Genomic DNA, 27,487 nt, shown 5'->3' on the forward strand with positions numbered 1-27,487 from the left:
TCCCAATGTGTCTGAACTTGCACTTCCAAGTGTTTGATGGGCATGGTCCAATATATTGTAACCTAATTTCTGGAAGTGGATTCCTTATTTCCAGTAATACCTGGAATTGGCTGTACCATTCTGACACCCTCATCTTTTTCTTCATTCTCTGATTAACATTTTTGCTTTGCAAAATCTCTTGAACTCATTTTCTCATTCCTTTTCTTCTGCCCCCTTCCTGTTTTCCTGATAGCCTAGAACAATGTTTTTCAACCTTTTTTTTTTTTGTTTTAATCTCACCACACACTTGAACCTATAGTTAAACTTCCGTAGCACATTTAAATGATGTTGATTAAAAAGGAGAGTAAGAAAAGAATATACTTACTGTGCTTTGAACTTCTTTTGAAAATAATTTAATAATGATCTTCAAAAATTTTTCTGGGCACATGTGTTGAAAATCACTGGCCTAGTGTAACCCCCCAGTGGGTCAGCAAGATTCCTGACTATCTTCAAGGTTTGAGAATCTCTCAGAATCCATCCTGAATCCACAGTGCTGCCTTCTTGTGTCCTTTTCCCACCCCCAGGGTCCAGAGACACCTTGCCCCTACACTACTCCTCCAAGTCCTGCAGAATGAGATGAACTGAGATTGAGCCCTGCGTAAGACAGAATGAGAGACAGGGCAATGCAGGGGCAGGTGTGGGGACCAAAGATACCACATGGACCTTGGGAAGCCTCGAAAGACCCCCATGGGAAGCCTTTCCACTGGTATTTTCCTCTCTCCTTCCACCTTAGAAACTCAAAAAATGCCAGCAGAAAGGCTTCCTTACTATCAATGGGGTGATCCTGTGGGGTGGCTGGAGATAATCAAGATGCCACAGGCAGTGGGAAGATGGGGGTGGGGGTGGGAATGAGCCCGGTAGAGAAGGGAGGATTCTTTTCAGAATGTCTCCTCTCTGTAGATGCCAAGGCTCAGACAAGCATATGACCAATTGCAACACAACAGAATTTGCCAAAATACGTTCATTCATTGTACCACTTGCTACAGATCACCTGGGGAGTGTCTTAAATCTGCAGCCTCCCAGACGCCCCTCCTAGTACATTGAAATAAACTTTCCTGAAGTGAGCCCAGGAATTAGCCTTCTTAACAGACACCCTAGGTGAGTCATTTCCTCATTACGTTTCTGGAACTGCAGGATGTGAGTTTAGTGCACTGTGATGGGAGAACCCAGCAGACTACTGGTGACTCCTTAGCCTCAGCTCAGGGACTGTGCAGGGATCATAGAAGGCTTATTTTTGGAGTTGGTACCTAAGTTGAGTCTTGGAGGATAAAAGGCGGTAGCAAAGCAAAGGATATGGGGAGCAACAGGGCATGGAGAATAGTGGGGATGGTGTGTTGGGGACTCAGGTGTTTCTGTGATTGAGGGGCAGAGGAGTGTTATGGGACCCAGCAAGGAATTAGGGAAGGTGAATAGGGATCTAATCAGGCAGTGTCCTCAGCCACATATGCTGAAGGAAAATGGGAAACTCTGACATGGCCATTTGCCCACATGAATGTCCATTTGGCACATTTAGTTGGTACATTGGCTAAGTTTGATCCTGGAAGAGACCTTGAATCCTCAGCCAGGGCAAGCTTGGCCAGGGTGACTATCTCTGCTTAACTTAAAAATATTTGTGTTGTTGGGTGGTGCCTGTAGCTCAAGGAGTAGGGCGCCCGTCCCATATGCCGGAGGTGGCGGGTTCAAACCCAGCCCCGGCCAAAAAAACAAAACAAAACAAAACAAACAAACAGAAAATATTTGTGTTGAAGTTTTCACTAATAAAGGGGATGTCTTTCCCTAAGATATTTTCAATCAAAGGTCTTCAAACTTTTTTATCATTACCCCTAAAAAGGAATTTATAGAAAAATTTTGTTTCTAGCACATTTCAAATCTGATGTCTAAAATTTTTGTCTTATCTCTAAATAGTTGAAATAATAGGATGTCTAGAATATTATAAATATTGACATTTTTAAGGTAAAAAATTATTATTGTTGTTTTAAATATATCCAGAGCAATCTAAATACCTTGGCAGTTCAATTCTTCCAATATCTTACAACATTTAGAAAACATAAAAACATGCTGTCTCTCTCTTTTTTGCTTTTGAGACAGCATCTCACTCTGTTGCCCAGGCTAGAGTGCCATGGCGTGTCAGCCTAATTCACAGCCACTTCACATTCCAGGGCTCCAGCAATCCTTCTGCCTCAGCCTCCTGAGTAGCTAGGACTATAGGCACCCACTTTGATGCCCTGATAATTTTCCTATTTTTAGTAAAGATGGGGTCTTACTCTTGCTCAGACTGGTCTTGAAATCCTGGGCTCAAGTGATTCTCTCACCTTGGCCTCCTAGAGTGGTAGGATTATAGGTTCAAGCCACCATAACAGAACGGGTTTAATTTTTATACCCTGTCACAATAGGCTTTCAGTATCAAATTTCTTTTGGATTTAGTTAACATTTTAATTATTAGTCATACACAACAAATAAAAAGACTATTATTCATTGTATTAATTATTCAATACAAAAATAAAGTGCTAATTAAGGCAGATGTGACTTTTTCATGTTTGTTCATGTATGTGTAGATGAATGCTACTTATTAATAGAATAAGACAGGGATTAGCATAACTTCTACTGCTTTTAAAAATTTTTATAGATGTATTCATATCCATAAATGAAGAATAAACATTGGACAAAATTAAATATTCTGTCAGGACAAAAATTCTTAGCAAATTAGGAATGAATGGAATAGGCAATTTTAAAAATTTCTTTTAAGTTATATGTCAGTTATGATCATCTGACAACTAGGTTAGGTTCTTCAATTTTCCTGAAAGCTGACAATTGTAAACAATATTACTTAGAAAACAATTTATTTCTCAATTCTTCTCAATTTCTGGAAAGTAGACCAAGATCAGAATAGGTTTAAATCTATATCAAATGAGTATAAATTATACTTGTTATTCTTTCACTCAGAGGCATCATGTCTAAATAGGTGTACACAGAGTTGGGTAAATCAAAATAATGTTAATGTAAATTTCAATGCAAACACAATATTGTGAGAAATAGCTTTGCTAAAATGCTTTATGTTTCTTAAATGTATTTAAAACACATTTGTAACCAAAGATTTAACTCATTCAAATTATGGAAAATAACTCATAATCCAATTGGCAAAGTCATTCCACCTTGTCAAATCAATCAGCCAAATCAAAGTATTTGAATTCTTTTATGAGTTATATGCCCCAAATTATATTAAATTATCAGCAATTAGAAAAAAATATAACTTCATATTTCAGTTCAAGTAAACAAGTTAGCAGTATCATCATGACAACCATTTCATTTTTGATAGCTAGACAGACGAGGTCTTAGTCTGAGCTGCTATTACTAAAGTATGTGAGACTGAGCATGTGTAGCTTATAAACAACAGACACTTGTTTTCACAGTTCTGGATGTTGGAAGTCTGGGATCAGGGTGCCAGCATGGTTGGGTTTTGGTGAGGGCCCTCTTCTGGGTTGCAGGCTGTTGGCTTCTTGCCATATTTAACCATGGCAGAAGGAGGACAAGAGAGTTCTCATGGGTCCCTTTTATAAGGGCACTAATCCAATTCATAAGGGCTCTACCCTCATGACCTAATGACCTCCCAAAGTTTCCACTTCCAAATAGCATTACATTTAGTTAGGATAGCAACATATGAATTTTGAGGGATGCAAACATTCAGTTCATTGAAGATAGAGCATAAAGTTTGTTGTTGCCATGAAGTTTGTTATTTAAATCATTTTTATGGGAAAATTCAGAGCATGTTTAGGGGACTGGGTGAATTGAGCAGAAGACATTTGAACTAAGTATTATAAAAGAGGGAATTAGGCAAATGGACAAGAGCATCCCAGGCAGAAGGAACTTCCAAAGGGTGCCTGGCATGTTTGAGGAGTGGCAAGGAGGTTCCTGTGACTAGAACAGAGTGAATAAGGAGATAGAAGTCAGAGATGTAGGCAGGTGGCTCCTGCCTAGTAATCCCAGCATTCTGGGAGGCTGAGGTGGGAGGATCCCTTAAGCTCAAGAGTTCAATAGCAAGCTGATCAAGAGTGAGATCCCTCTCTATGAAAAATAGAAAAATTAGGTGGTGTCACCTGTAGTCTCAGGTACTCGGGAGGCTAAGGCAGGAGGATCACTTGAACTCTGGAGTTTGAGGTTACTGTGAGCTAGGCTGATGCCACAGCATTCTAGCCTGGGTGACAGAGTGGTATTCTGTTTCAAAAAAGAAAAAGAAGAAAGAAGAAAAGTCTTTTGGTATTTAGTCTGGGTGAGATGGGTGCTTTGGCTGGGTTTCAACAGGTAAGTGATAAGGTAGGACTAAGGTTATAAATGAATTTTTCTGCTGCTGGGTAAAGAATGAACTGTATGGAGTTGAAGGTGGAGTCAGGGTCCTCCTGCGGGCTGTTGCTACAAATCCAGGCAGGGGGTGAAAAGGGATAGGACCAAGTTACTAGCTGTTGAGAGGACTGGAGTGGTCAGGGAGTAGACACATTCTGAAGGTAGGACCAGCAAGATTTCTTGATGGATTGAGTGTGGGCTGAGTACAAGAGCAGAGTCAGTTCATTGAATGCTAGTGGGTTGTGCCACTTGAAGGGTGAAGTTTCCCTTTTGGAGATGGGGAAGGCTGTGGGTGCAGTAAGTTTGGACCATGTAATTTGGGGAACAGGAGTTAGACTGAGCTGTAAGATGACAACTCTGTCTAATACAGGATACAGGGATGAGAATTTGAATAATATGTGAAGGAGGAAGGGGAAGAGGCTAAAGAGAGAGAGAGAGAAATAAGAGAGGCTCAGAAAGTACGGATGCAGTGAGTGACACTCCACTGAGGTGGTGGGAAGAGTCTAAGCACTTGTTAGTAAGTAGGGTTATTCCCCTTATCGCATGTACTTTGGTGATAATGTTGGCTTTCTTTGGCTGACATAACAAATGACCATGAACTTAGTGACTTCTACAACAGAGATCTGTTTGCCCACAGTTCTGGAGGACAGAAGTCTAAAATTAATGTGTTGGCCACACTCCCTCTGGATGTGCTATGGGAGGCTCCTTCCTGCTTGGCTGTGGCACTGTAGCTTCAATCTCTCCCCTTTCTTCACATGGCCTTTGTCCTCTGCCTCCCTCTGTCTTCTTCTCTCATCTCCTCTACAGATATGTGTCATGGATTTAGAGCTCACTCTAGTCCAAGTCCCATCTAGAGACACTTAATTACACCTGCAAAGACCCTCTTTTTCTAAATATGCTCACGCTCACAGGTTCCTTAGAGCTGAGATTTGGGGAGTGGCAATTTTCATGCCACTACAATGATGTAAATACTTTTTCCATCCTGTCTACCTCTCCCACCCCCAACCTCCAGGCCAGTAGAGATAGCTTTACTGCCATAATTTTCGAATAGGCAAGAGAGGTTGAGTTTCACACTGAAATCAGAACAGTTAAAAGAAGAGGTGGCTGACAAGAAGCCAAAGGAACTGTGAGAAGCTCTGTAGGAACTTGATAAAATCTTAGCAAGACTTCCCAAGTCCATGGGATTGTGAATTTGAGCTAACTTATCTGGAGCCCAAATTTTTTTTTTTTTTTGTAGAGACGGAGTCTCACTTTACTGCCCTCGGTAGAGTGCCATGATGTCACAGGACTCACAGCACCCTTTAGCTCTTGGGCTTATGCGATTCTCTTGCTTCAGCCTCCCGAGCAGCTGGGACTACAGGTGCCCACCACAATGCCCGGCTATGGAGCCCAAAGTTTAAGAGGTTGCAGCTGATATCTGGGTTATAATGACATAAAATATAACCATACCGCATATTCTACTTTGCAACCTGCTCTCCTTGCTTAAAAAACATTGCAAACATTTTCTCAAGGCATTAAATATTCTTCAACAACACAACACGTTTAATGGCTACATAGCAGTCCATCAAATGGAAGTACTGTAATTTATGTAACAAATCCTTTGTGGTAAGCCATCTCGGATGTTCCTACGTTTTACATATGATAAATAACACCGAAATGAACAACTCTTTTATAAATCACTGTGCACATCTTTGATTATTTTCAAATGGGCTCATTTTAAATTACCATGAACCATGAAGTGCTATGTTGTGCTGACAATTTCTGCTCATTGTTTTCTTCATAAACTAAAACTTTTCCTTCAGGCAAAAAAAAAAAAAATAAATAAATAAATAAATGGAAACGAAGTTCCCGGAACATCTGGCTTATGGTGTAATTTACTTTTGGTATTCAGCTGTGCTCCCAAATATTGAAATGTCTTCTCTCTAATAGACTCATCCTTGGTTTAATCTCCCTTCTGGAAATACAGATGCAAGCGTGTTTCCTTCTGTGAACTGTGGGCCTGGAGCTGTAAGTTTTGGTGCCAAAGTTGCACATCGGTTGCCTTTAGCTCTTAGCTCTCAGTTTGTAAGACACAAGAAGAAGGGACAGCGGCCAGAAAGAATTTCATTGCAGGAGTTTTTGCTGGGACCAAAAGGACTTGGGACAATGGCTGCCGTTAAAAACTGTGATATGTGGGCCTTTTATGCAGACTGTCCTTGAAACCATAATATGTATGAATATGTTAATGTATTATCATCTCCAGTGTTGGAGAGCAGCCTGTGGCTCAAATGGCAGGTCAACTCAGCAGCAGAGTTGGAAATCTAACCCAGGTTGGTCTAATGCAAAGCTACCCTGTTGTATGTCATCAGAGATCCCAAGTCCTTGAATTTCGAATGCTGGTAAGATTTCAGACCAAAACTGGGGGGAGTCCCCTAGGCTTGAGAACTTTTAATCTTGCCAAGTAAGGCCCTTAAGGCAGCAATCATGACTAAAGTGTGATTACCTATCATCATGAGATTTCACACACAGAAAGGTATTTTAATGCCAAAAAGAAGAGGCTATCTATCATCTCTGAAGATAGTCCTGTAAATGAAACAAATTCAATTTTATGGAGACTCGGTAGACGGTCCTTACTGATGACCATCATCTCACTATGGACCAGTGAAAAGCAGGTACTGTCTCTAGGCCACATTTCAGAACTGTTTCCTGGGGTTATGTGTCACCCCCAGCTTGATAGACTGGTTGCTCTGGATTGACTGACCAACATGGAAGGAAATGCAAGGCCTCTCCTCTGCCATTGGAAGGAGCAGGCTCAACATTCAGCCTAGTGTTAATAGGGTGTCCATCCCATCACCTCCCTCCGTTCAGGGTAGAATTCCTACACTCTGCTCCTTTCCCAGAGTGAGAAAAGGAAGAGAGAACAGTGCCTATAATATTCAAGATGCTTACGAGGAAGAATAAGGTGAGGGAGGGAGAGAGAGGAGAAGAGAGAAAGAAAGAGAGAAACACTTGGACACGCAGAAGAAATTTTTATATGTGCATGTTGATCACTTAATGTATTTATGAGAAGTAAAGCTACGTTGACGCTGAATCCTTGCCAGTATCCAAGTGGATAAATCAAAATGGAACTTAGGCCTCTTTCAAGCTGGCCTTTTACTAATGTCATTATTTATTTTATTATTTTTTTTGAGACAGAGTCTTATTATGTTATCCTTGGCAGAGTGTTGTAGCATCACAGCTCACAGCAACCTCAAACGCTTGGGCTTAAGTGATTCTCATGCCTCAGCCTTCCAGGTAGCTGGGACTACAGGTGCCCACCACAATGCCCAGCTACTTTTTGTTGTTGTCATTGTTGTTTAGTTGGCCCGAGCTGGGTTTGCACCCACCAGCCTGGTGCATGTGGCCAGCACTCTAACCACTGAGCTACAGGTGCCGAGCCACTAAGGTTGTTGTATGTGTGATTCACAAAGTATTGGAGGCAGGGACAGTGCAGGCAGGAGCACGCACCTCAGTCCCTCACACGCATGAGAGCCTCTTAAGGGCAAGCAAGACTCTGCATCAGCCTCAAATGAGCACTGGGTAAATAGCTGATGGATCAGGAAGTAGGCTAAGGTCCAATTATAAGGAAATTTCGTTACTGTTTAGTTTCAATTGATTTCCCTTGCCACCTCCTTGCTTCCTTCTTTTTTTTTTTTTTTGGTGTGTGCATGTGTGGTTTTGGCCAGGAATGGGTTTGAACCCACCATCTGTGGCATGTGGGACAGTGCCCTACCCCTTTGAGCCATAGGCACTGCCCGTCCTTGCTTCCTTCTTGATTTATGGTTATCGTGGCTCATAAAGGCAAAGTTGGCATGTGTGTGGTCTCCACAGGAGAAAGGTCACAGGAAGGAAAGAAAACACAGGGCAGGCTGGTCTTCTGACTCTATCAGTAAAGATAAGTTTTTTGAAGTTAAATGTTAACCAACAAAAACTCCAGAGCAGACGCTGCACTTAACATTTGGCCAGCTCTCACCTCACGTCACCTCATTCCATCCTCCTAAGAACACGATAAGGGAGAGATTATTCAACTTATCACCTGTTCAGACTGCAGAACCCAAAGAGAGGCTCAGCAGCTGGGCTTGTGAGCTGTTCTGGAGCAGGGACAGAGCCCTGCCCTGGGCCCGCAGCTGTGAGGCCTCCTAGTCAGAGTTGGACTGGCTGGTTGACTCACGAGCAGGGCATATGTGTGCACTAATACACACACACACCTGCATATACAGAGGGTGCCAAAAAATGTATACACATTTTAAGAAAAGAAGAAACGGTATTGAAATTGTAATACTCAATATATACCGGTAATAAAAGATGAATACAAGCCATGTGTGACTTCAGCAATCGCAAGAAGTGCTCAAAGAGGTTACTGTCGGCATCCAGACACCTCTGGTTACAGTGAACTGTCACTTGGACAATGTTGACCAAACTGTCCACTTGCATTTCTGCCATGTTTTTCAATTTCTTCTTAAAGTACAACCATTGTAGCCATTTTTCTATGGTACACCACACCCTTGAAGTTTCCTTGACGGTTCCTTGAAGGTTCCCGCATACTTTCACAATGTTCTCGGGTCTCAAATAGCACTTCAAAATGGTCTTGCGTTCCTCAAAGGATGACTGTGCTTCCGCCATTTTCTTTGACTGTCCTGCCTGTCACATGGTGACACTGGAATTCATTTGATCAACACCACCTTTTGAGCAGATGTAATTCTGCACATTGCTACTCTAATTCAATTCAGCTTTGAAAAGTAATACACAGATAACATCCCTTAAAATGTGTTTACATTATTTTGGTACCCCGGTATGTTTACACAAGCACATATATGTTCATCCAAAGACATACACAAATACACAATGGCACACATGAACATCCACACATCTACACACGCGTGCACAACACCTGGTCATATATACAATGTAGAGACACACACTCACATCCGTGACTCTCCCATACATCTATAAACATACACCTATACACACATGTGCCCACATTCATACATGGGCGTATACCCACACACCTGTGTGTGTGTGTGTGTGTGTATATATATATATGTATATACAGTCACAGACTCTCACACAGAGACAATAATAGATGCACTTACACATATACACATGTGCACATGCACACACATTCATGGTACAGACACATGTACCCCCAACAAACACACATAAACCTACACACATGCTCACTACAAAAGCCCAAATTTTGATGTTCAGTGTCCTTAGGATCCTAGTCAAGTACGGTCTCTTTCTGTTCCTTAGATCCCTCACTGCAAACTGCAAGTTTAGATTAAATTGATGATCATCTGACTATGTTTCCAGAAGCTATAGTGTCCTGTGGTGGCACCTTAGCTGCCATAGGGTGAGGGAAAAGCCCAGCATAATGATGCCCATACCTCACCCCCACTTCAGCCAGGACAGCTAGATTTGCCTTTGTTTTTGTGTTTGCTGTTCCATGTAAGTTTTTTAATTTGCACGACATGGTCTGTGGCTTAGAAAATTTGGAAACAGCAGAGCATCAAGAACCAGAAAAGAGGGTCAACCAGAGAAAGGTCTCCAGGGACAGACATGCCGGGGAGGGGAGGTGTCTCAGTGATCAGCACTCTGGCGGTTCCTGGTTCACACAACACTGTACAGCCCCCGCATTCACTGCCCCCCAGATTCCAGTAAAAATCTGTTGTGCATAACAGCCTTGCCTTACCAGTGCTGTGGGAGGTTGTGGGACAGGACAGTCAAGGGAGGTGCAGCCTGTCCTGGGTCATCTCTTTCCTCAGGCCACCATGGCGATGACTCTGTTGTGTAAAGAAAAGCCTTGAGGTCAGAGTCCTGGCAGCAGCCTGAAGGGAGCCGCTGAAGTTCAAGGGAACTGTGATTTGCTAATAGGAGCCAGACCTTCTTGGTCCTGCTGGAAGCCATAGGACATGGTTTATGAGAAAAGCAAATCCCCCCAACTCACTCGAAGATAATGTGAAAGTTGCATGTGAACAGTTAAGACTCCAGCCTTAAGAAAGGGAAGGAAGGTTCCAGAAGGCCAAAGATTTGGAAATATTCCAGTTATATATCTATGTCTGTATGAAGCCAAAATTACTATCAGGATAGTAGAGGAATGTTTACATTTTTAAAAGGTGGAATTTTAAAGCTCGTTGGTTGAACAGAAAATCTTTCCCACCAAGGCTGATATCATTAAGAGCTGTTCCCACACTCTCTTCCAGAGTTTCTATAGTTTTGCACCTTAGAATTAAATCTTTTATCTAACTTGAGTTAGTTTTTGTAAGTGGCGAGAGGATCAGGTCCAGTTTCAGTCTTCTACATGTGGCTAACCAGTTCTCCCCGCACCATTTATTAAGTAGAGATTCTTTTCGCTAGTGTGTGCTTTTGTTTGGCTTATCTAAGGTCAGATGACAATGAGACTGGTTTCATCTTCAGTTTCTCTATTATGTTCCATAGATTATGTCCCTATTTTTTGCCAATACCATGATGTTTTGATCATTATAGAGTTTTAGTATAACATGAAATCTGATAACGTGATGACTCCAGATTTGTTTTCATTCCTTAGAATTTTGTTGGATATTTGGCATTTTTTCTGGTTCTATACAATGAAAAGAACTATTTTTCCAAGTTCTTCAAAGTATGACATTGGTGTTTTAGTAGAGATTGTGTTAAATCTGTAGATTGCTTTGGGTAGTATAGACATTTTAACAATGTTGATTCTTCCCAATCATGAGTACAGTATATTCTTCCATTCGTTAACATCTTCTTTTTTCTTTTCTTTTCTTTTCTTTCTCCTCCTCCTGCTTTTCTCCTCCTCCTCCTCCTCTTCCTCCTCCTCTTTCTTCTTCTTCTAGACAGAATCTCACTCTGTCACTCTTGGTAGAGTGCCCTGGCATCATCTTAGCTAACAGCAACCTCAAACTCTTGGTCTCAAATGATCCTTTTGCCTCAGCCTCCTGAGTAGCTGGGATGGTACTGTAGGTGCCCGCCATGAAGCTCAACTAGTTGTTCTATTTTTAGTAGAGACAAGGTCTCACTCTTGCTCAGGCTGGTCTCAGATGTTACTATGCCAAGACTGTGAACATCTTCTACTACTTCTTTTCTCAGGGTTTCATATTACTCTCTGTAGAGATCCTTTACATACTTTGTTAGGTATATTACCAGGTATTTCATTTTCTTTAAAAAATGAAAGGCTATTATGAAGGGTATTGTGTCTTTGATTTGATTTTCAGCTTGACTGTTATTGGCATCTATGAAGGCTGCTAATTTGTGAACATTTATTTTTATATCCTCAGAATTACTGTATTTTGTGATCACTTCCAGGAGTCTTATAATTGAGTCTCTGGGGTTTTCTAAGTATAAGATCATATCATCATCAAAGAGGAAAAGTTTGACCTCCTCTGCCCCCATTTGTATACTCTTGATATCCTTCTCTTGCCCAATTGCATTGGCTATGACTTCCAGCACTATGTTAAACAGTAGTGACGATAGTGGACATCCTTGTCTGGTTCTAGTGCTCAGTGGATATGCTCTCAGTTTCACTCCAATCACTATAATATTGGCTGTGGGGTTGTTGCAGATGGCTTCAATCAGTTTAAGAAATGTCCCATCTATGCCTATTTTCTTAAGTGTTCTTATAAGAAAAGGATGCTGAATTTTATGAAGAAGACTCCACTGGCAACTGCCGCAATAACAAAGATAAATAATGATCAAGCTAAAAAGCTTCTGTACAGCTAAAGATGCAATAAACAAAGCAAAGAGACAACCTTCAGAATGGGAGAAGATATTTTCATGTTACAAATCTGACAAAAGGCTAATAACCAGAATCTACAAAGAATTCAAGCAAATCAACAAGAAAAGAACAAACAACACAATTAATCACTGGGCAAGAGACATAAACAGAACCTTTTTCCAAGACAGATGAATGGCCAAGAAACACATGAAAAAAATGCTCATTGTTCCTAGTCATCAGGGGAATGCAAATCAGAACCACCTTGAGATATCGTCTAACTCTAATGAGAATAGCTCACATCACAAAGTCCCAAAGTTACAAATGCTGACAAGGGTGTGGAAAGAAGGGAACACTTACACTCTGTTGGCGGGATTGCAAACTGGTACAGCCCCTTTGGAATGAAGTATGGAGAATACTCAAAGAGCTAAAAGGACAGCTTCCATTTGATCCCAAAATACTATTACTAGGTGTCTACCCAGAAGAAAAAATACCATTTTTTCATAAGGATATTTGCACTGAAATATTTATAGCAGCTCAGTTCACAATTGCAAAGATGTAGAAACAACCCAAGTACCTATCAAGCCATGGGTGAATTAAGAAATAATATGTACACTATGGAATACTATTCAATCAAAAATGATGGAAACTTTACATCTTTTGTATTTACCTGGATGGAGTTGGAGAATATTTTCCTTATTAAAGTATCTCAAGAATGGAAAAGCAAGCACTCATGTCTTCAATACTAATTATAAACTAGTAGATGAACAACTACAGGCCCATATGAGAGAAAAACATTCAAGAAGGGGGCAGGGGGGATGGGAGATGGGGGAGAGGGCTCAGTGAGCTCCCACCTAACAGGTACAATTTAGGGATATATAGCACACCTTCTGGTTGAAGGACTCAACTACAGCTCATGTGTTATCTAACAAATGCAAACACTGTAACCCGATTGTATGTACCCTTGTATTAATACAAAATGAAAAAAAAATGGAAAGAAAAAAAGAAATCAGTAGCTGAAAAAAACCCTACTTGTTGAACTTAAAGAAGGGGGTGGGTGTTTAAGTGCGTGCATGATTGTGTGTGTGCATGTGCTTGTGTTTGACTTTTACATCCTTAATGCTGCTAACTGCTCCTCTGCTGCAGTCAGTGCCAAGAGACAGGGCAAGGGGATGGGCCTGGGGGCAAGAGCAGGGATAAATGTATCTGGATTTAGCATGTCACTTTCTGTATAGTATCCATACCTTGCTCCCTAAGTTTCATTAGCATGAAAGTCTATGTGAGTCGTCCTAAGAGCAAAGCCTTTTTTATTCTCACACCTTATATCTTGGTTCCAAATGTCAACCCATTGGACCCATCTTCTGCCGGTTGGTGACAAAGCTTTTATTGCTCTGTGGTGAGATCTGAAAAAATGAGGAAACAACTTAGAACGTTTCTCATAAAGTTAAATTTATTTGGTGTAAGAGACCACGTTTTATTCTGAAACTATGTCCATTTTTTAAATGTTAAAATATATTTTCTTTTGTAGACTGTTGTAGCTGATTTTTAAAGTATGTACTCACTTAGCAAAATAAAGGACTTGGGACTCAATATGTGTCTATCACTCTTTAAGAATGTGAACTGATCTATAAAGTGCAAAGTTTGGGAACTATTGATCTAATCAATTTTATTGTTTAGTTGCAGTCCCTTTATTTAGAGTACCAGGAAATTATTAGCCAGAATCACATCAAAGCTTTCCAAGGAGAATAATTACATAGGAAGAGTTTTACAGCCTAGAAACTAAATATATGAAATATTACTAAGTTTAAAGATGGATACCTTCCTCTGTAATGCTAAAGTCCAGATAGGAATTTTATCCGCAAACATACTTGATGTCATGGACATATTCATGAACTAATTATTCTCAGAAATGCTTCTGAGCCCTGAAAACCCCACTGTTAGGGTGGAAAGCTCAGTAGGTGCCCATGGGATGGGAAACATTTCTCTTTAGACCAAGATTAGGATATAAAAATATAAAATTTATTTCCTATTCTTAGAAGAAGAGAGGGAGTGAGAAAGAGAAAGGGGGTGGAAAGGAAGGGAGAAAAGAGAGCTGGGAAATGGCATGGCTGCTTTTAAAGGGGTTGTAAATTGGTAGGGTACAATTGAGAAACGGCTGTATCTGTTCCCTTTTTCCTTCTCAACGGCATTTAGATAAGAAAAACAAACCGAACCAGATGTCAAGTCCAAGAGCTGGCTCCTCTGCCTTTCTGTGGAGCTGGGATTATGGGATTATCCATCACAGGAGTCGGACAGATTCTGCCCTCGAGATATGGCTGAAGCCTGAAGCTCTCTCTCTGCTGTTTACTCAAGAATGCAGTGAAAAACAAATTCTCAAAATCAATTTTGAAAGAGGATTTACATCTCCTTTTGTTTGTCCAGCCCTTCTGAGAATTTGTGGAAAACAAAATTCCCACGGAGTAGGGTGCCTGTCAGCAAGAGAATTTAGAGGATTGATCTTTTGACTGTTACTAGCATATTGCAGGACTAGGTAATTTCCTGTCACTTTTGCAATTTTCACGAAGGCACCCTTTTCACCCCACTCCCAATTTTTGTCTTTCTCAACAAGGGAAAGAAAATGTCCTCTGAGCGTCACAGAGCAGAGGTAAAACTGACTCCCATTTGGGGCCTTACAGAAAAAGTGATGTGAGTAGTTTTAGAAAAAGAAGTGAGAGTGGCTGGGAATAAACATGGTGGACACAAATATGTCAGATTAGCTGGCTTTTGCAATTGATAGAATTACTATACTGATATCAAAATCGCGTACATAGGATTCATGTGTCACACTTTATGGGGGCAAGACATGATTTCAAGAGGGACTTTACCTAACAATTGCAATCAGTGTAACCTGGCTTATTGTACCCTCAATGAATCCCCAACAATAAAAAAAAAAAAAAAAAAAATGCAGGGTGCCTAGTTAAATTTCACTGTCAGATATATAACAAATAATTGTCCAGCGTAAGTCTATCCTATGCACTATGTGGAATATGCTTATGCTAAAAAATGTGTTATTGTTATTACTCATCCAAAATTCAAATTTAATTGGGTATTCTGTATTTTATCTGAGGATTTTATCAAAGGGTTTATCCGACGATCCTTGCAACACTGGCTCTCACTTTAGGCCCATCAGTAACTGACGGTGGCCTTCTTGGTATTTGGCAGCAACTTCTGAGCAATGGATTTGACCTTAGAAGTCACCCCATCCAAGTCGCTCCCCTAATAAAAAAAAAAAAAAAAGAATTACTATACTGATGAGTGATATGAATAGACACAATGATTTTGACAAAGTCACTTTTGATATCATTGTTGACAAGATTTAAAAGTCAGGTGACTAATATTGACTTGAAAAAATGTTTCCAGTGGCCTGTTTTCCACAGCTATATTGCAATTGCCTAATTACTGGTCTGTCTCCCTGACTAGAATATAAGCTCTAGGAGGGCAGGAACCACATCTATATTATCCATTGCTGTATTTCTAGTCCCTAGGACAATAACTGATACATACCAGGAGCTCTAAATTATTCCATGAATCAATGTTTTATTAAATATCTTCCTTAAACACTCAAAAATGACATGGAAGTTATGTTTCTTAGATTTTTCCCATGACATGGTGCTGGAAGTGTAGAACAGTGAGCCTAATTCCCATAACATGAAATTTAACAAGGTTTCAACCTTGATACAAATAAAATATCTTATAAGGACAGGGAAGCTGAGCCTTACAGTAGATTATAAAAAGACTTAAGACCTTAAATCTTGGTAATGGCAAACAGGGTAATTAAAGTCAATATTCTTGTTCAGAGTTTATCCAATAGTGCAAGATAAAATACATTAAAAAAAAGAAAAAAAAAAACTCCTCAAAAGGACCAAAGTGCTGAGACACACACGGAAAGCCAAGCACCAAACTTAGAATTCTACACCCAGTGAAAATATACTTCAAAAATGAAGACATTTTCAGAAAATCAAAAACTAAGAGATTTTCTCACCAGCACCCATTCTAAAAGAAATGCTAAAGAAAATTGACCTTCATGGTAACCTTAAAGATAAAGGTAAAGAATAAAAAATTAACATAAGGGTAATGACTCTGTAAAACAAATTATAATAATATATAACATATATTCATTATTATTATATATAATACATAACATAATACAAATATATAATATCTTTGTGTAAAACAAATTATAATAATAGTGTGTGGGATTTGGCATAGCTAGATAATTAAAATTTATGACTATAATAATAGACAAATCAGGAAGTAGAAAAATGGTGTTAAAGTGTTTGAACTTCCGGCATTATCTAGGAATGGAGCAAAAGTACCAAGTCATGTTGGACTTTGATAAGTCCCTTAGGTAACCACTAAAAGAATTATAAAGAGTGCATAAAAGAGGTGAGTGGAATACAGAATAAAAATATCAATTCAAAAGAAGGCAAGAAAGAAGAAAGTAGCAGAATACAAGGGACTAATAGAGGGTAAACAGTAAAATGAAGGATTTAAACTAAATATGTCAATACTCACATCAAATGTAAATGAACTAAATTGTTTGATTAAAAGGCAAAGATGATCATGTTGGATTTTAAAAGGTACTGTAATAGGTGGTTCTTTGTAAGAATACAGAAAAATTGTAAAGGGATGGAAAAGATCAAGTTAACATGAATTGGAACAATGGAATCAATAGCAACAGAAGATATGTTCTTTCTAAGCACAGGTCAACTTTTATAAACAAAGATGTTGGCCACAGAGCAAGATTTAAGATATTTCAAAGGACTGAAATCACACCTAATATGTTTTCTAATCACAGTAAAATTAAGCTAGAAAGTACAATAAAAATAACCCTAAAATTTCCCATATGTTTGGAAATTATGAAATATACTTGTAAACCCAAGGAACAAATCCCAACAAAAATTAGAATACGTAAAAAATTTTCACTGAACAATAACAAGAATAGTGCACATCACACATGGAGGATGCAACTCGGATACACCTAGAAAATATTGTAAAGCTTTAAAATGTATACATTTTAAAAAGAAAAAAAGACTTGAAAAATCACCCATCTAAAGAAGTTAGAAAAATGGAGAAGAAAATTGACGAAGCTTTTCACAAAGAGGACTCCACGTGGTCAATGACCTTATGAATAGATACTCAAAATTATTAGTCATTACAGAAATGAAAATTAAAACTCAATTAGATCTTACTATAAACCCAACAGAATGGCTAAATTAAGAACCCTGATAATACAAACCTTGGAAAACAATATAGAGCAATTGGAACTCTCCTACTGTGTTGTGAATTGGTGCAATAATTTTGAAAAAGAAAATTGGTACCACAGTTAAATGTATACACATACCATGGGTTCCACAATTCCATTCCATTGAATATACCCAAGAACAATGGATATACATGTACCTCAAGAAATATTTGTAAGAATGCTTCTTAAAAACTCAATTTTCTAGGTGGTGCCTGTGGCTCAAAGGAGTAGGGTGCCAGTCCCATATGCTAGAGGTGGTGGGTTCAAACCCAGCCCTGGCCAGAAACTGCAAAAAAAAGCTCAATTTTCCATTAATATAAAGGAGAAATAGATACTGGCATTTATACAATGGAATGCTCTACAGCAGAGGTTAGCGAAGTTGTTATGTAAAGAATGAGACAGTAAATGTTGGGTGGTGCCTGTGGCTCAAGGAGTAGGGTGCTGGCCCCATATACCGAAGGGGGTGGGTTCAAACCCAGCCCTGGCCAAAAAACTGAAAAAAAAAAAAAAAAAAAAAAAAAGAATGAGATAGTAAATGTTTTAGGCTTCGCAGGATAGATGGTCTCTTTACTCAACTTTACCACTGTAGCAGAAAATCAACCACAGAAAATAAGTCAATGAATGAACATAGCTGTGTTCCAGTAAAACTTCATTTACAAAACGTGCAATAGGTCAGATTTTCCCTACTGGCTCGAGTTTGCAGACCTCTGCTTGTTGCAGTGAAAATTAATCAACTACACAGACAGCGCTAAATCTACACAGTGTTGAATATCAAATCTGAGTATTATATAATTTCATTTCTGTAAAGTTAATAAAAGACAAAACTAAAGAAATCATAGTGTTAATATTCAGGAGAGTGGTTACTTTTGAGGAAGACAGAATGGGTGGTGGTTGGAGGTAGCATGAATGGAGTTTCTGGCATCACTGACAATGTTCTTTTTCTTGATCAAGGGGATTTTTTTGTATATATACACAGATATATACACACATATACATATATATACACACACGCATACATATTTATACATATATATACCCACATAAAATGTTAACAGCCTCCAAGTAGAGGGTTTTCCAAGTACTTGTCGATAACTGCAAAAACGATTTACAAAGCACTACGTCAGTCAAGCAAGCAGATGGTTTCATTGAAAGCTTGAAGGCAAAAGTACACTCTTTGAAGAGAAGAAAAGGGGTGGCAAGACTCAAAAAGGCAGTTGCACCAGAGGAAGTGGTTCTATCTATTCAGCTATCATCTATCTATTCATTTTACTCAGTGGTTCTCAGCCTTCCTAATGCCGCAATGTATTTTCATTGTTAAAAAGGCATTGCAACCCACAGGTTGAGAACCACTGGTCTTACTAATTGAGGGGAGAAATATTCAAGGCTAAGGAGTTGGCTTCAAATTCTAATACTTCCTTAGTTATTAAAATCACAATGTAAATGGTATTATAATTAGCCAAAGTTCACGTAAGGTGACAAGAAATAGTTGACAAGCTGGTTGAAACCGGTTGTTTTCTTTAACATTTGTGGGCGATCTGCATGCCCCTGTATTCAGTCTCAGCCCTGAGTCCTAGTCTCATGTCTATAAAAGTCTATATACGCTTATTAAAATTGAACACTTAAAAAACATTAATTATCACCCAACTGCTCAAAAAGCATAATAAAACTTGTGTTATAGGCAAAATCACCCCGATGTACCTGAAATTATCTCTTATATAAACTTGTGCCATCCTGTCCCTATCTTGAACACTGTGTTGTTCTCTGCTTGGTGAAGCACACCATCACCGTACTATTCTCACCATAACAAAATATTCTTCAGTTACTGCAACAACATGATTTTAAAAATGCTTGAGCTTCTAAAAATGTGGCTGTTCAGATACTTAGCAACAGATAAAACACATTCTACTGTAAATAAGGGGAAAATATCTTTCAACCCTCTGGAAAAAAAAAAAAATAGATCTAAACCTTCTCTGTATGGCGCCAAGTGAGAAAAAGGAAGACGAATGCTGAGATGAAGGTCAGCCTGGAGAACTTGCCAATACCCCAAGCCAGCCTGCTCTGGGGAGTCAACCTTCAGAGGCAGTGTGGTGCCTGTTCCCAAAGGCACCCCTTGGCCAGGAATGGTCAAGGAATTGGCATCGCTTGGTGGAGAAATTATAGGGAATCCCCATTTCACATGGGGAGTCCTTTCTTCAAATTCCCTTCTAAACTCAAAGAGCCACCAATTTTAAGAAAGTATACAATTGAGGATTTTGGGCAATTTTTAAAAAAACAGGTTGGGGATTCCTCTGCTTTGGGTAAGATAATCTTGTTTTCTGAAGGCACTTTCAAGCAGGAATGAGGTGATCCAACTGGCTCCTTTCCCTTGGAAAACTCAGGGCAAGCTTGCCAGAAATGGGACACTGGCCAGGCAAGGGCAGCCTCAAGAATAGCTTTAGGACAAAAAGATGGGAACAAATAAAAAGGCACAACTGAGTTCAACAGGATGGAGGAAGTCCTCACTCAGAGCAGCTCTCAGATGGACTGACCCTGAGGTCCGCAGGCAAAGGGATGAGGACATTCAGAGATCAGAAGGGTTTGGGGCTTGGTCTCACCCACAGATTCTATAACTCCATGTGCTCCCCACTTGGTAAAAAGCCTTCCTTTCCACCACCATGCACCCGCACTAGTCCCTGCTCCCGGGGCCATCCCCATCAGAAGTACTGGGTCATCACCTCTGCAAGGTCAGGCACTGGGTCCATATTATTCACTGCTGAATTCCCCCAGGTCTGGTGCAGAGCCAGTCCCCTAAAGGCTCGCAATAAACTCATGCTCCCTCTTATTCAACAAATATTAATTATATACGTGTAGTGTGCCAGGCACAGGGCCAGGCATCTTGTGAACAATGAAGAAAAAACAACATCAACAAACAGACAGGGTACATGCCCTCATGAAGTTCCCAGTCTAGCAGGGGAGACAGGAATATTTCTTAAAATGAACAAATTAAATACATGATTGTGAGTTGAGCTCAGTGTAATGAAGGGAAGGAATGAGGTGATTTAAAATCCTCAGGTTGGCTGGTGGGACATTAAAGCAGATGTCTGAAGGATGATAAGGGGAAGAAGCCATGTGAGGAAATGAATGAAGAAATAAATGAGTGGCAGGAGGCTGACCAGGATCTTTCTCCCTGCCCAGAGGGAGAGGGCTGAGAGGCAGTGAGTGTTCCCAGCAATGGGGAAAGTGGCTACCATCTAAGAATGCCCATCAGTGCCAGCCACAATGCAAGAATTATGTCATTCATTTTTTAAACAATCCCATGTAGCAGGACTCTCCCACCCTTATTCTACTAAGAGGAGAAAATAGAGGCCCAGGAAGGATAGGTCACGTGCTCAGAGCCCCACAGCTAGTAAGCGGCAGGGCTGGATTCTAACCCTGTGTAAAGTTTATGTGACGTTAAGCTCATGTTCTTAACCCTGCACCTCCCTCCTCATGAGGAACCTGAGCCTGGAAGCACCCTTACCTGGACTTCTATATTGCACGAAGGTGGCTTGTCACCAGAGTTTGCCTTCTCCCTGGGAGCCCCAGGACTAAACCCCAGGGCAGGGCTTCTAACTGGGGAGCCACATGGACTGCCTCCAGGAGAAGAGTCACTTCACCTCGCGTGGCAGGCGCCTGTCAGGAAACTCACACAGGTGTGTTTGGCCAGCCCAGGTGTGAGACCCACTGACAAAGTGCCACAGCCCCAGCCATAGCTTGTCCTGCATCCCTACCTGGGAAGCTGTTTATCGACCAGAGGTAACAGATGGGATCTTCCTGGCTGCTGAGGTCACAAGGCTTGTGACAGGTGTCCTGTCCTTGGATGGACGTGGCTGATGGGAGGGTGTGGGGACTAGGGACAGAGGAAGAGTTCAGGGCTAAGCGGAAGAAAATTCCAGATCCTCACCCCTAAGCTTTTTGGCCTAGAGCTGGCACCATCTCCCTGTATCAGGTGCTCTGCTGGCCAAGGGCAGTGACTCGCCATGCCCATCAGAGGTCAGAGCCAGCCTTCCTGACTCCCTGTCCCAAGCTCCATCCACTTCCCGCAAGGCGGCTCCAGGCTGGAGTCCTCCCCACGTCCTGCCTCCCCACCTCCTGCCCTCAGCCACCTTCAGCACATATTTTGAGACAAATCTGTATTTCTCTAGGCACTTTCTCTTGTTCTTTATTCTCCTGTTGAAGAAACATGAATTGTCTGCATTTATGAGGCTTTTTCCAGCATTCCAGGTAGGACGCATATTACTATTTTACAACCAAAGCGGCAGAAGTCTAGGGCGGTGAAGGCGGAAGTTACTTAACCGAGACTACTCTGAACCTATGTGGTGGAGCTAAGTTTGCATTTGATGGGAATCCAACTTCAAAGTGAGAATGTTGATTGTCTTCAGCTATGCCACCACCCAGGCTTTCTCGGAATTCTGCATCCCTCCCAGCTGGGCACCTGGCCCACACAGGGCAGGCCAGAAACCCATGTTCTACAACTCCCCCTTGGGGGTCTGCAGGGCTTCCAGGGCCCTATAGGGGGCTGCCCCTATGGAGTACCTGCTTTCGAGTCAGTTGGTCATGGCTATGAAGCTGGATCTATGACCAGAGAGACCTATTCTCTCTCAGATCAGTTTCCTCTCTGTAAACCAAGTATGTTAACATCCACCTCAAAAATTTTCCTAAGATTCAAATGAGGGGAAAGCAAGAAAGGGCCAGCACATAATGTAATGATTGTTTTAAATTGTTTGCCTAAGGCAGGCAGCTGCACAACACACTCTGAGATGAGGCTGCTTAATTCTGCTGTTGTGGGATCCTGGGCAAATTTCTTAACCTCTCTGTGCCCCAGTTCCCTCACCTGTTAAATTACTGTAATAATAGAATGAACTTCTTAAGGATATTGTACTCAAAGAGAATGAGCTTGTTGATTGCTGCATCCCTGTGAACAGAGACTGACATAGAATAGGCTCTCCATAAAGAGGGTGAACGGAATATGTAGTGGAACACAGCCTCTGCCATAAATAAGCACCAATAGATATTGGCCATTATTAGTTATATAATCATTGTTATTATCTCTCCTTCTGGCACTTCTCATCTGCCAAGAAATACCTTCCTCTAGTCCCATATTTTCTCTCCATCCACCCCTTCAGCCTGCTCCAGCTGGGAGTTCCAGCAGTCCTGAGCATATGGACCAGAGGAGTGATGTTTTTCCCTTCCAGAATCTGTCTTCCAAACTTCACTGATTGCCTGGATTTACTCTCTCTCTCTCCCACGTCAGATGGTTCTTTCCTGTGAGCTAGAGGTTTTGTTTTTCTCTGTTCAGTTTGAATTCTGTCAATTATTATCCAATTAGTCACCTCTCCAGCGGTGGACTGCCCTTAAAAAAAAAAAAAAAAAGGAAGGTGTGTGTTTGTGAATAGGTGTGAGTGTTCTGCATGCAGCAGGCGGGAGGGGAGCCATCAAGGAGGAACTGCCCTGGTATTTATGTTGATGTGCACGTGGGTTTAAACTACCCCCCCTGGGAATATAAGCCTGTATGACTTTTCTTAATCCATGCTCAGTTGGAGGGTTCTGGGGCAGCTTTCTCCCCTCCCTTCTCGCCTCTCCGTTCTTATAGCTCAGGCTGCCTCCAGCCAGCGTTGGCCACCGGACTTGCTTACCCTGAGCGCTTGAAGGTGCAGCAAGTTGTGAGAATGAACCCTTTTTGCTCTGAGACAACCTGCATCTTCCTGGCTGTCCTCGCTGTGCTGGGGGGGATAGCTCTTTGCAAATACAACAAATGCCCAGGACTTGTGCAGTTGGCCATCTGCCTCGTGAGCCTCTGGGGAGGGGCTTGCTGGCTCAGTCTGTCCCTCTTCTGGGGCTTGGTCCTTTTCTCCTTGTCATGTTTTTTTGTGTATACTTACTCATCTGGCCAAGAATTGTTACCTGTGGATCAAAAGGCAGTCCTGGTGACAGGTAAGCGGATGCTGCTGCTGTTTTCAGGGAAGGCTCAATCTGAAACTGACTCCAGCTTATGGAGACTTTGTCAGAACTGGCTTAAACAGAAAATACTTGGCATGGGGCAAATGAAAGCATCTCCCCAAGTGGTTTTCACTACATTCCTTTGATTCGCTTTCTTCAGGTGTGCTGGCTCCACAGGGCTGGTGGTGTGAGGGAAGGGGAGGATAACATGCGCCCAGGCAATGATTTTGCTAATTTCCTGAGAATGAATATTAATAAGTGAGCCCTGCAGTGTTGCTTCAGTTTTGTTGTGGTCCCCTATGCCCACCCTGAGACACCTCCTAGAGTCTTTTAGGCTTAAATGGAATTTTGTTCTGAGATGAGTGTTTGCCCAGTTTCTTGACCTGGACTCCTCTTCCCCAGGTGTGCAAGAAAGCTGAGGAGCTGGGTTCTCTACTTAGTCTTTGCCAGTTTTGAAAGCTTGAAAGGACTCACTCACCTGAGCTGGAGACTTTGAGGTTTGCCTGGCTGTGGTCAAGAACCTCATGTCAAGTTTGTTATTAGCCCTTTAGTGTTTTTTAATTGAATCAAGTTGGCAGTGTGTCCAAAGTCCAGCTGCCAGGTTTTCCCTTTGTTTTGTGGGTATTGTTTTGCCTCATGCAGATGTGAGCCCAAATTAAATTTCTTTGTGTTGCAAAACTGGTTTGTTTAGTTATGAAGTTTGAGCTTGGATAGGGCTCTCCTTAGGACTATCCAGAGGTATCCTAACCCAGAAAGCCCTGTCATGATAAGGATATCAAGTGCAGATCCTTTGTTGGGAGATCATGACCCAACCCTGGGTCACCCACGGGGGTGAAGGCAATCATGGGCTGTGGCAAGAAGGGAAATCAGGAGCTTTCACAATTTACAGAGAAATGGACTCTTAACGTGAATTTTTATATTTTTGCCTTTTACTTTAACCCAATAACAAAATTGTTTCTTTCTCTTTTTTTTAATTTTTAATTCTGCAATTAAAATTTATTTATTTATTTATATTTTGAGACGGAGTCTCACTCTATTGCCCAGGTTAGAGTTCCATGGTTTCAGAATAACTCAGAGCAACCTCAACCTCCTGTGTTCAAGCAATCCATCTGCTTCAGCCTCCCAAGAAGCTGTGACCACAGACACCTGCCACGACACACAGCTGTTTTTATCAGTAAAGATAGGGTCTTGCACTTGCTCAGGCTTGTCTCGAACACCTGAGCTCCCACCTCAGCCTCTCAGAGTGCTAGGATTACAGGTGTGAGCCGCATCAACTGGCCCACATTTATTTTATTATTATAGAATAAATTTAGGATTTTGCATTTGACATTGATAAGTTGTGTTTTATTGGTTTTCGCCAAGTAAAAACTGCCAAAGTTTATCTTCGGGCTTTATTTTACGCATCATGGTTTTGTGTCATTGTTAAAATTGCAATCATATTTCAATGTCATTGTCTAAATTATTAACAAAAATGTAGAGTAAGACAGAATAAAGGCAGAGTCCTTGCTAGTCCTCGTCTTTGGGGATTATTCAGTTAGATATATGTATGTAAACCTACTCAATTAATACCATCTCTGGTAAATTATTGTAATTATAGACCCCACTGAATCTCACTTCCCCATAACCATGCCTTGAGTAGTTATATACACATTTTGCATGTATAGTTTTGTCTGGGTGGGAAAAGAAACATTTCAGTAGTCATGAGTTCCTTAGGAATGGAGAACATAGCTTTCATCTTTGAAAAGCCACATTACAGCACAAGAATATGGGGAAAGAGGCAAGAGAGGGGAGGGGAGGGAGGAGGATGGATGAAGGGAGGGCAATTGGTGGGACCACACCTACGGTGCATCTTAGAAGGGTACAGGTGAAACTTACTAAATGCAGAATATAAATGTCTGAACACAATAACTAAGAAAATGCCATGAAGGCTATGTTAACCAGTTCGATGAAAATATTTCAAATTGTATATAAAACCAGCACATTGTATCCCATGACTGCATTAATGTACACAGCTATGATTTAATAAAAAAGAAAAAAAATTGAAATAACCTCCCCCAAATCACACAATAGCTTTAGTAAATAATTTTTGAGAGAGATAAGACTTGTACAACATCCTGAGATGTAAAATTCTTTCTTGTAATAAAATGCAAGTTGGTGCTTGTTGTTTCAAAGTGCCATGGAAAAACAAGCTTCTTAAAATGAATTTAAGAAAAGTTTAAAGGTAGAAAATGTAGTCGATCTCGATGGGATGTTTATCTGCATGAATGTGTGGTATCACCCGGAGTCATGTCTTTGTGAGATGGGTTTTCCACCTTTTCACTAGAAGTTGCAGATGACTTCTGGCCTAGATGAATGCTGTTAAGTCTCAATTGTTCTATTCTATGTACAGTAGCAAGCACCCATGAAGGTTGGAACAACTCCACGTCAAATTTATATTTTGTACTTTTTGTGTGAAGAAAGATGGAATACTTCAGCATATTAAAACAAAAATCAATACCATTGTTGACAGCGGTGAGATCTCCTGGAAGTCCACATAGTTTTGGGAAATCAAATTCAAGGAGCAGACCTCTCAGACTAATAAATGAGAATATTAAATCTTAGGATAAAGTCAGGCAAACTTCAGGGTGTCGTAGAAAGAGAAAGTAAACTCTTTCTTGTTTATATTGTCAACACTTTTTATACTTTGCTTTTCAAGATGCAGGCCTGCATTTATGCTCACAGGAATACACACCCAGCTTGGTAATCCCATATGAACTGTAGAAATGTGTTTAGAGCCAAGAGAAATAACTGAATCAATTAGGCAACTCGAGCTTGATGACTAATCCCTAAATGAGATACTTAGGCCAGAATAAGAAGACCATTATATATATTTAAAAGGAACTGAAATGTCACTTTCAGATTATTTATCATGCCATAGGCTCAATATCATTCTAGGGAAGGTTTCAGGACTTTTGGACTAAATGGAAAAATTTTAAATGAATTCATTTAGTTAGACCAGAATTTGTTGAAAAAAATGAGAACCCACTTTGAGTTTGTGAACACCTCTGTTTCAAGTTGGCTTACGTTATAAATTGTGTGCATTGTGGTGGGAGCAGAGCAGGGAGAGAAATGTGGTGGTATACATCAAAAGTCATAAATACTATTCTTTCACCTGATCATTCAAAGTCTTGTAAATTTCTCGTAAAGAGGGTGACAGCTGTAGCTCATTGGATGGGGCGCCGGGCACATACACCCAGGTTGGTGGGTTCAAACCAGGCCCGGGCCAGCTAAAACAACAATGACAACTGCAAAAACAACGAAAAAATAGCTAGGTGTTGTGGTGGGCACCTGTAGTCCCAGCTACCTGGGAGGTTGAGGCAGGAGAATCACTTAAGCCCAAGGAGTTTGAGGTTGCTGTGAGCTGTGACACCACAGCGCTCTACCAGGGGTGACATGGTGACACAGTGAGACTCTGTCTCAAAAAACAATTTTTTTTTTCTCATAAAGATATAATCTGAAGTGTGGAAAAGGAGTAAAAGCAACACAACGTGACACATTCAGCACAATTGTAGTATTTAGAATAGTGAAATATCAAAGCAACTAGAATGGTGATAATTTAAAGCTCATCCTGTTGGTGTAACAATGTGCAACCATTAAAACGACAGTCATAAGGATCGTGTTACAACAAGGAAAACTGCTTTTATAATAGTGTTCCCCCACCAAAGGAAAACACACAGGATATCCCAACGTCTGAACAAGCCTGGGCTCAAGTCAAATGGGCTGGGTGAAAAGTCATAACAACAGGTGGAAAGAATTTGTCAGCGGTTGGATTAGGGTAATTAGATGTTTTTTTCCCTCTGGATTTTAAATTTCTCTAAAGTCATCATATTACTAAAACACTAAAACAGAAATAACATTAACTAGGTGAGGTTCATTTTACTTTCTATTTAATTGTGAACCAAGGCGAAGGACAATTACAAAGAGTTCAAAATATGACCTTTACTTTATTTCAAAGGTCTTTTGCCTGGGAGACAATATAATTACAGTAAAAAGAAGTAAGTGAGATAGAATGTTTGGACACATATTTGTCTTCAAGGTGCCTGAAGGTACTTAAGACTTTTGATTCTTTTTGAATTTTATTTATTTTTTATTTTTATTAT

At 40.6% G+C, this 27,487-nt stretch overlaps 2 protein-coding genes across 6 annotated transcripts in view; one reads left to right on the forward strand and one right to left on the reverse strand.

Moving 5' to 3' along the window:
• The window catches only part of SDR42E1 (short chain dehydrogenase/reductase family 42E, member 1), a 37,775-nt gene extending 16,421 nt beyond the window's left edge, over positions 1 to 21,354 (reverse strand). For 2 of the 4 annotated variants that reach the window (XM_053609470.1, XM_053609441.1), the window contains exons 1-2: positions 20,890 to 21,354; positions 10,088 to 10,178 (exon numbers count right to left, since the gene is read on the reverse strand). The gene's annotated coding sequence lies outside the window, so the exon portion shown is untranslated. The remainder of the gene's footprint in view (positions 1 to 10,087; positions 10,179 to 20,889) is intronic. The other 2 variants (XR_008383694.1, XM_053609478.1) reach the window with 1 other exon arrangement.
• A 156-nt stretch (positions 21,355 to 21,510) lies between these two features.
• Positions 21,511 to 27,487, forward strand: part of HSD17B2 (hydroxysteroid 17-beta dehydrogenase 2) — a 50,260-nt gene continuing 44,283 nt past the window's right edge. Inside the window, exon 1 of one of the 2 annotated variants that reach the window (XM_053609569.1) lies at positions 21,511 to 21,632. Coding sequence is in view for 1 of the 2 variants with exons in the window: in XM_053609565.1 (XP_053465540.1) it covers positions 23,078 to 23,342 (265 nt within the window). In the remaining variant the exon portion in view is untranslated. Of the gene's footprint in view, positions 21,633 to 22,821; positions 23,343 to 27,487 lie in introns of those variants that run through there. The other variant, XM_053609565.1, reaches the window with a different exon arrangement.

This window comes from Nycticebus coucang, chromosome 2 (assembly GCF_027406575.1).
Source record: "Nycticebus coucang isolate mNycCou1 chromosome 2, mNycCou1.pri, whole genome shotgun sequence".
NCBI classification, from domain to species: Eukaryota; Metazoa; Chordata; class Mammalia; order Primates; family Lorisidae; genus Nycticebus; species Nycticebus coucang.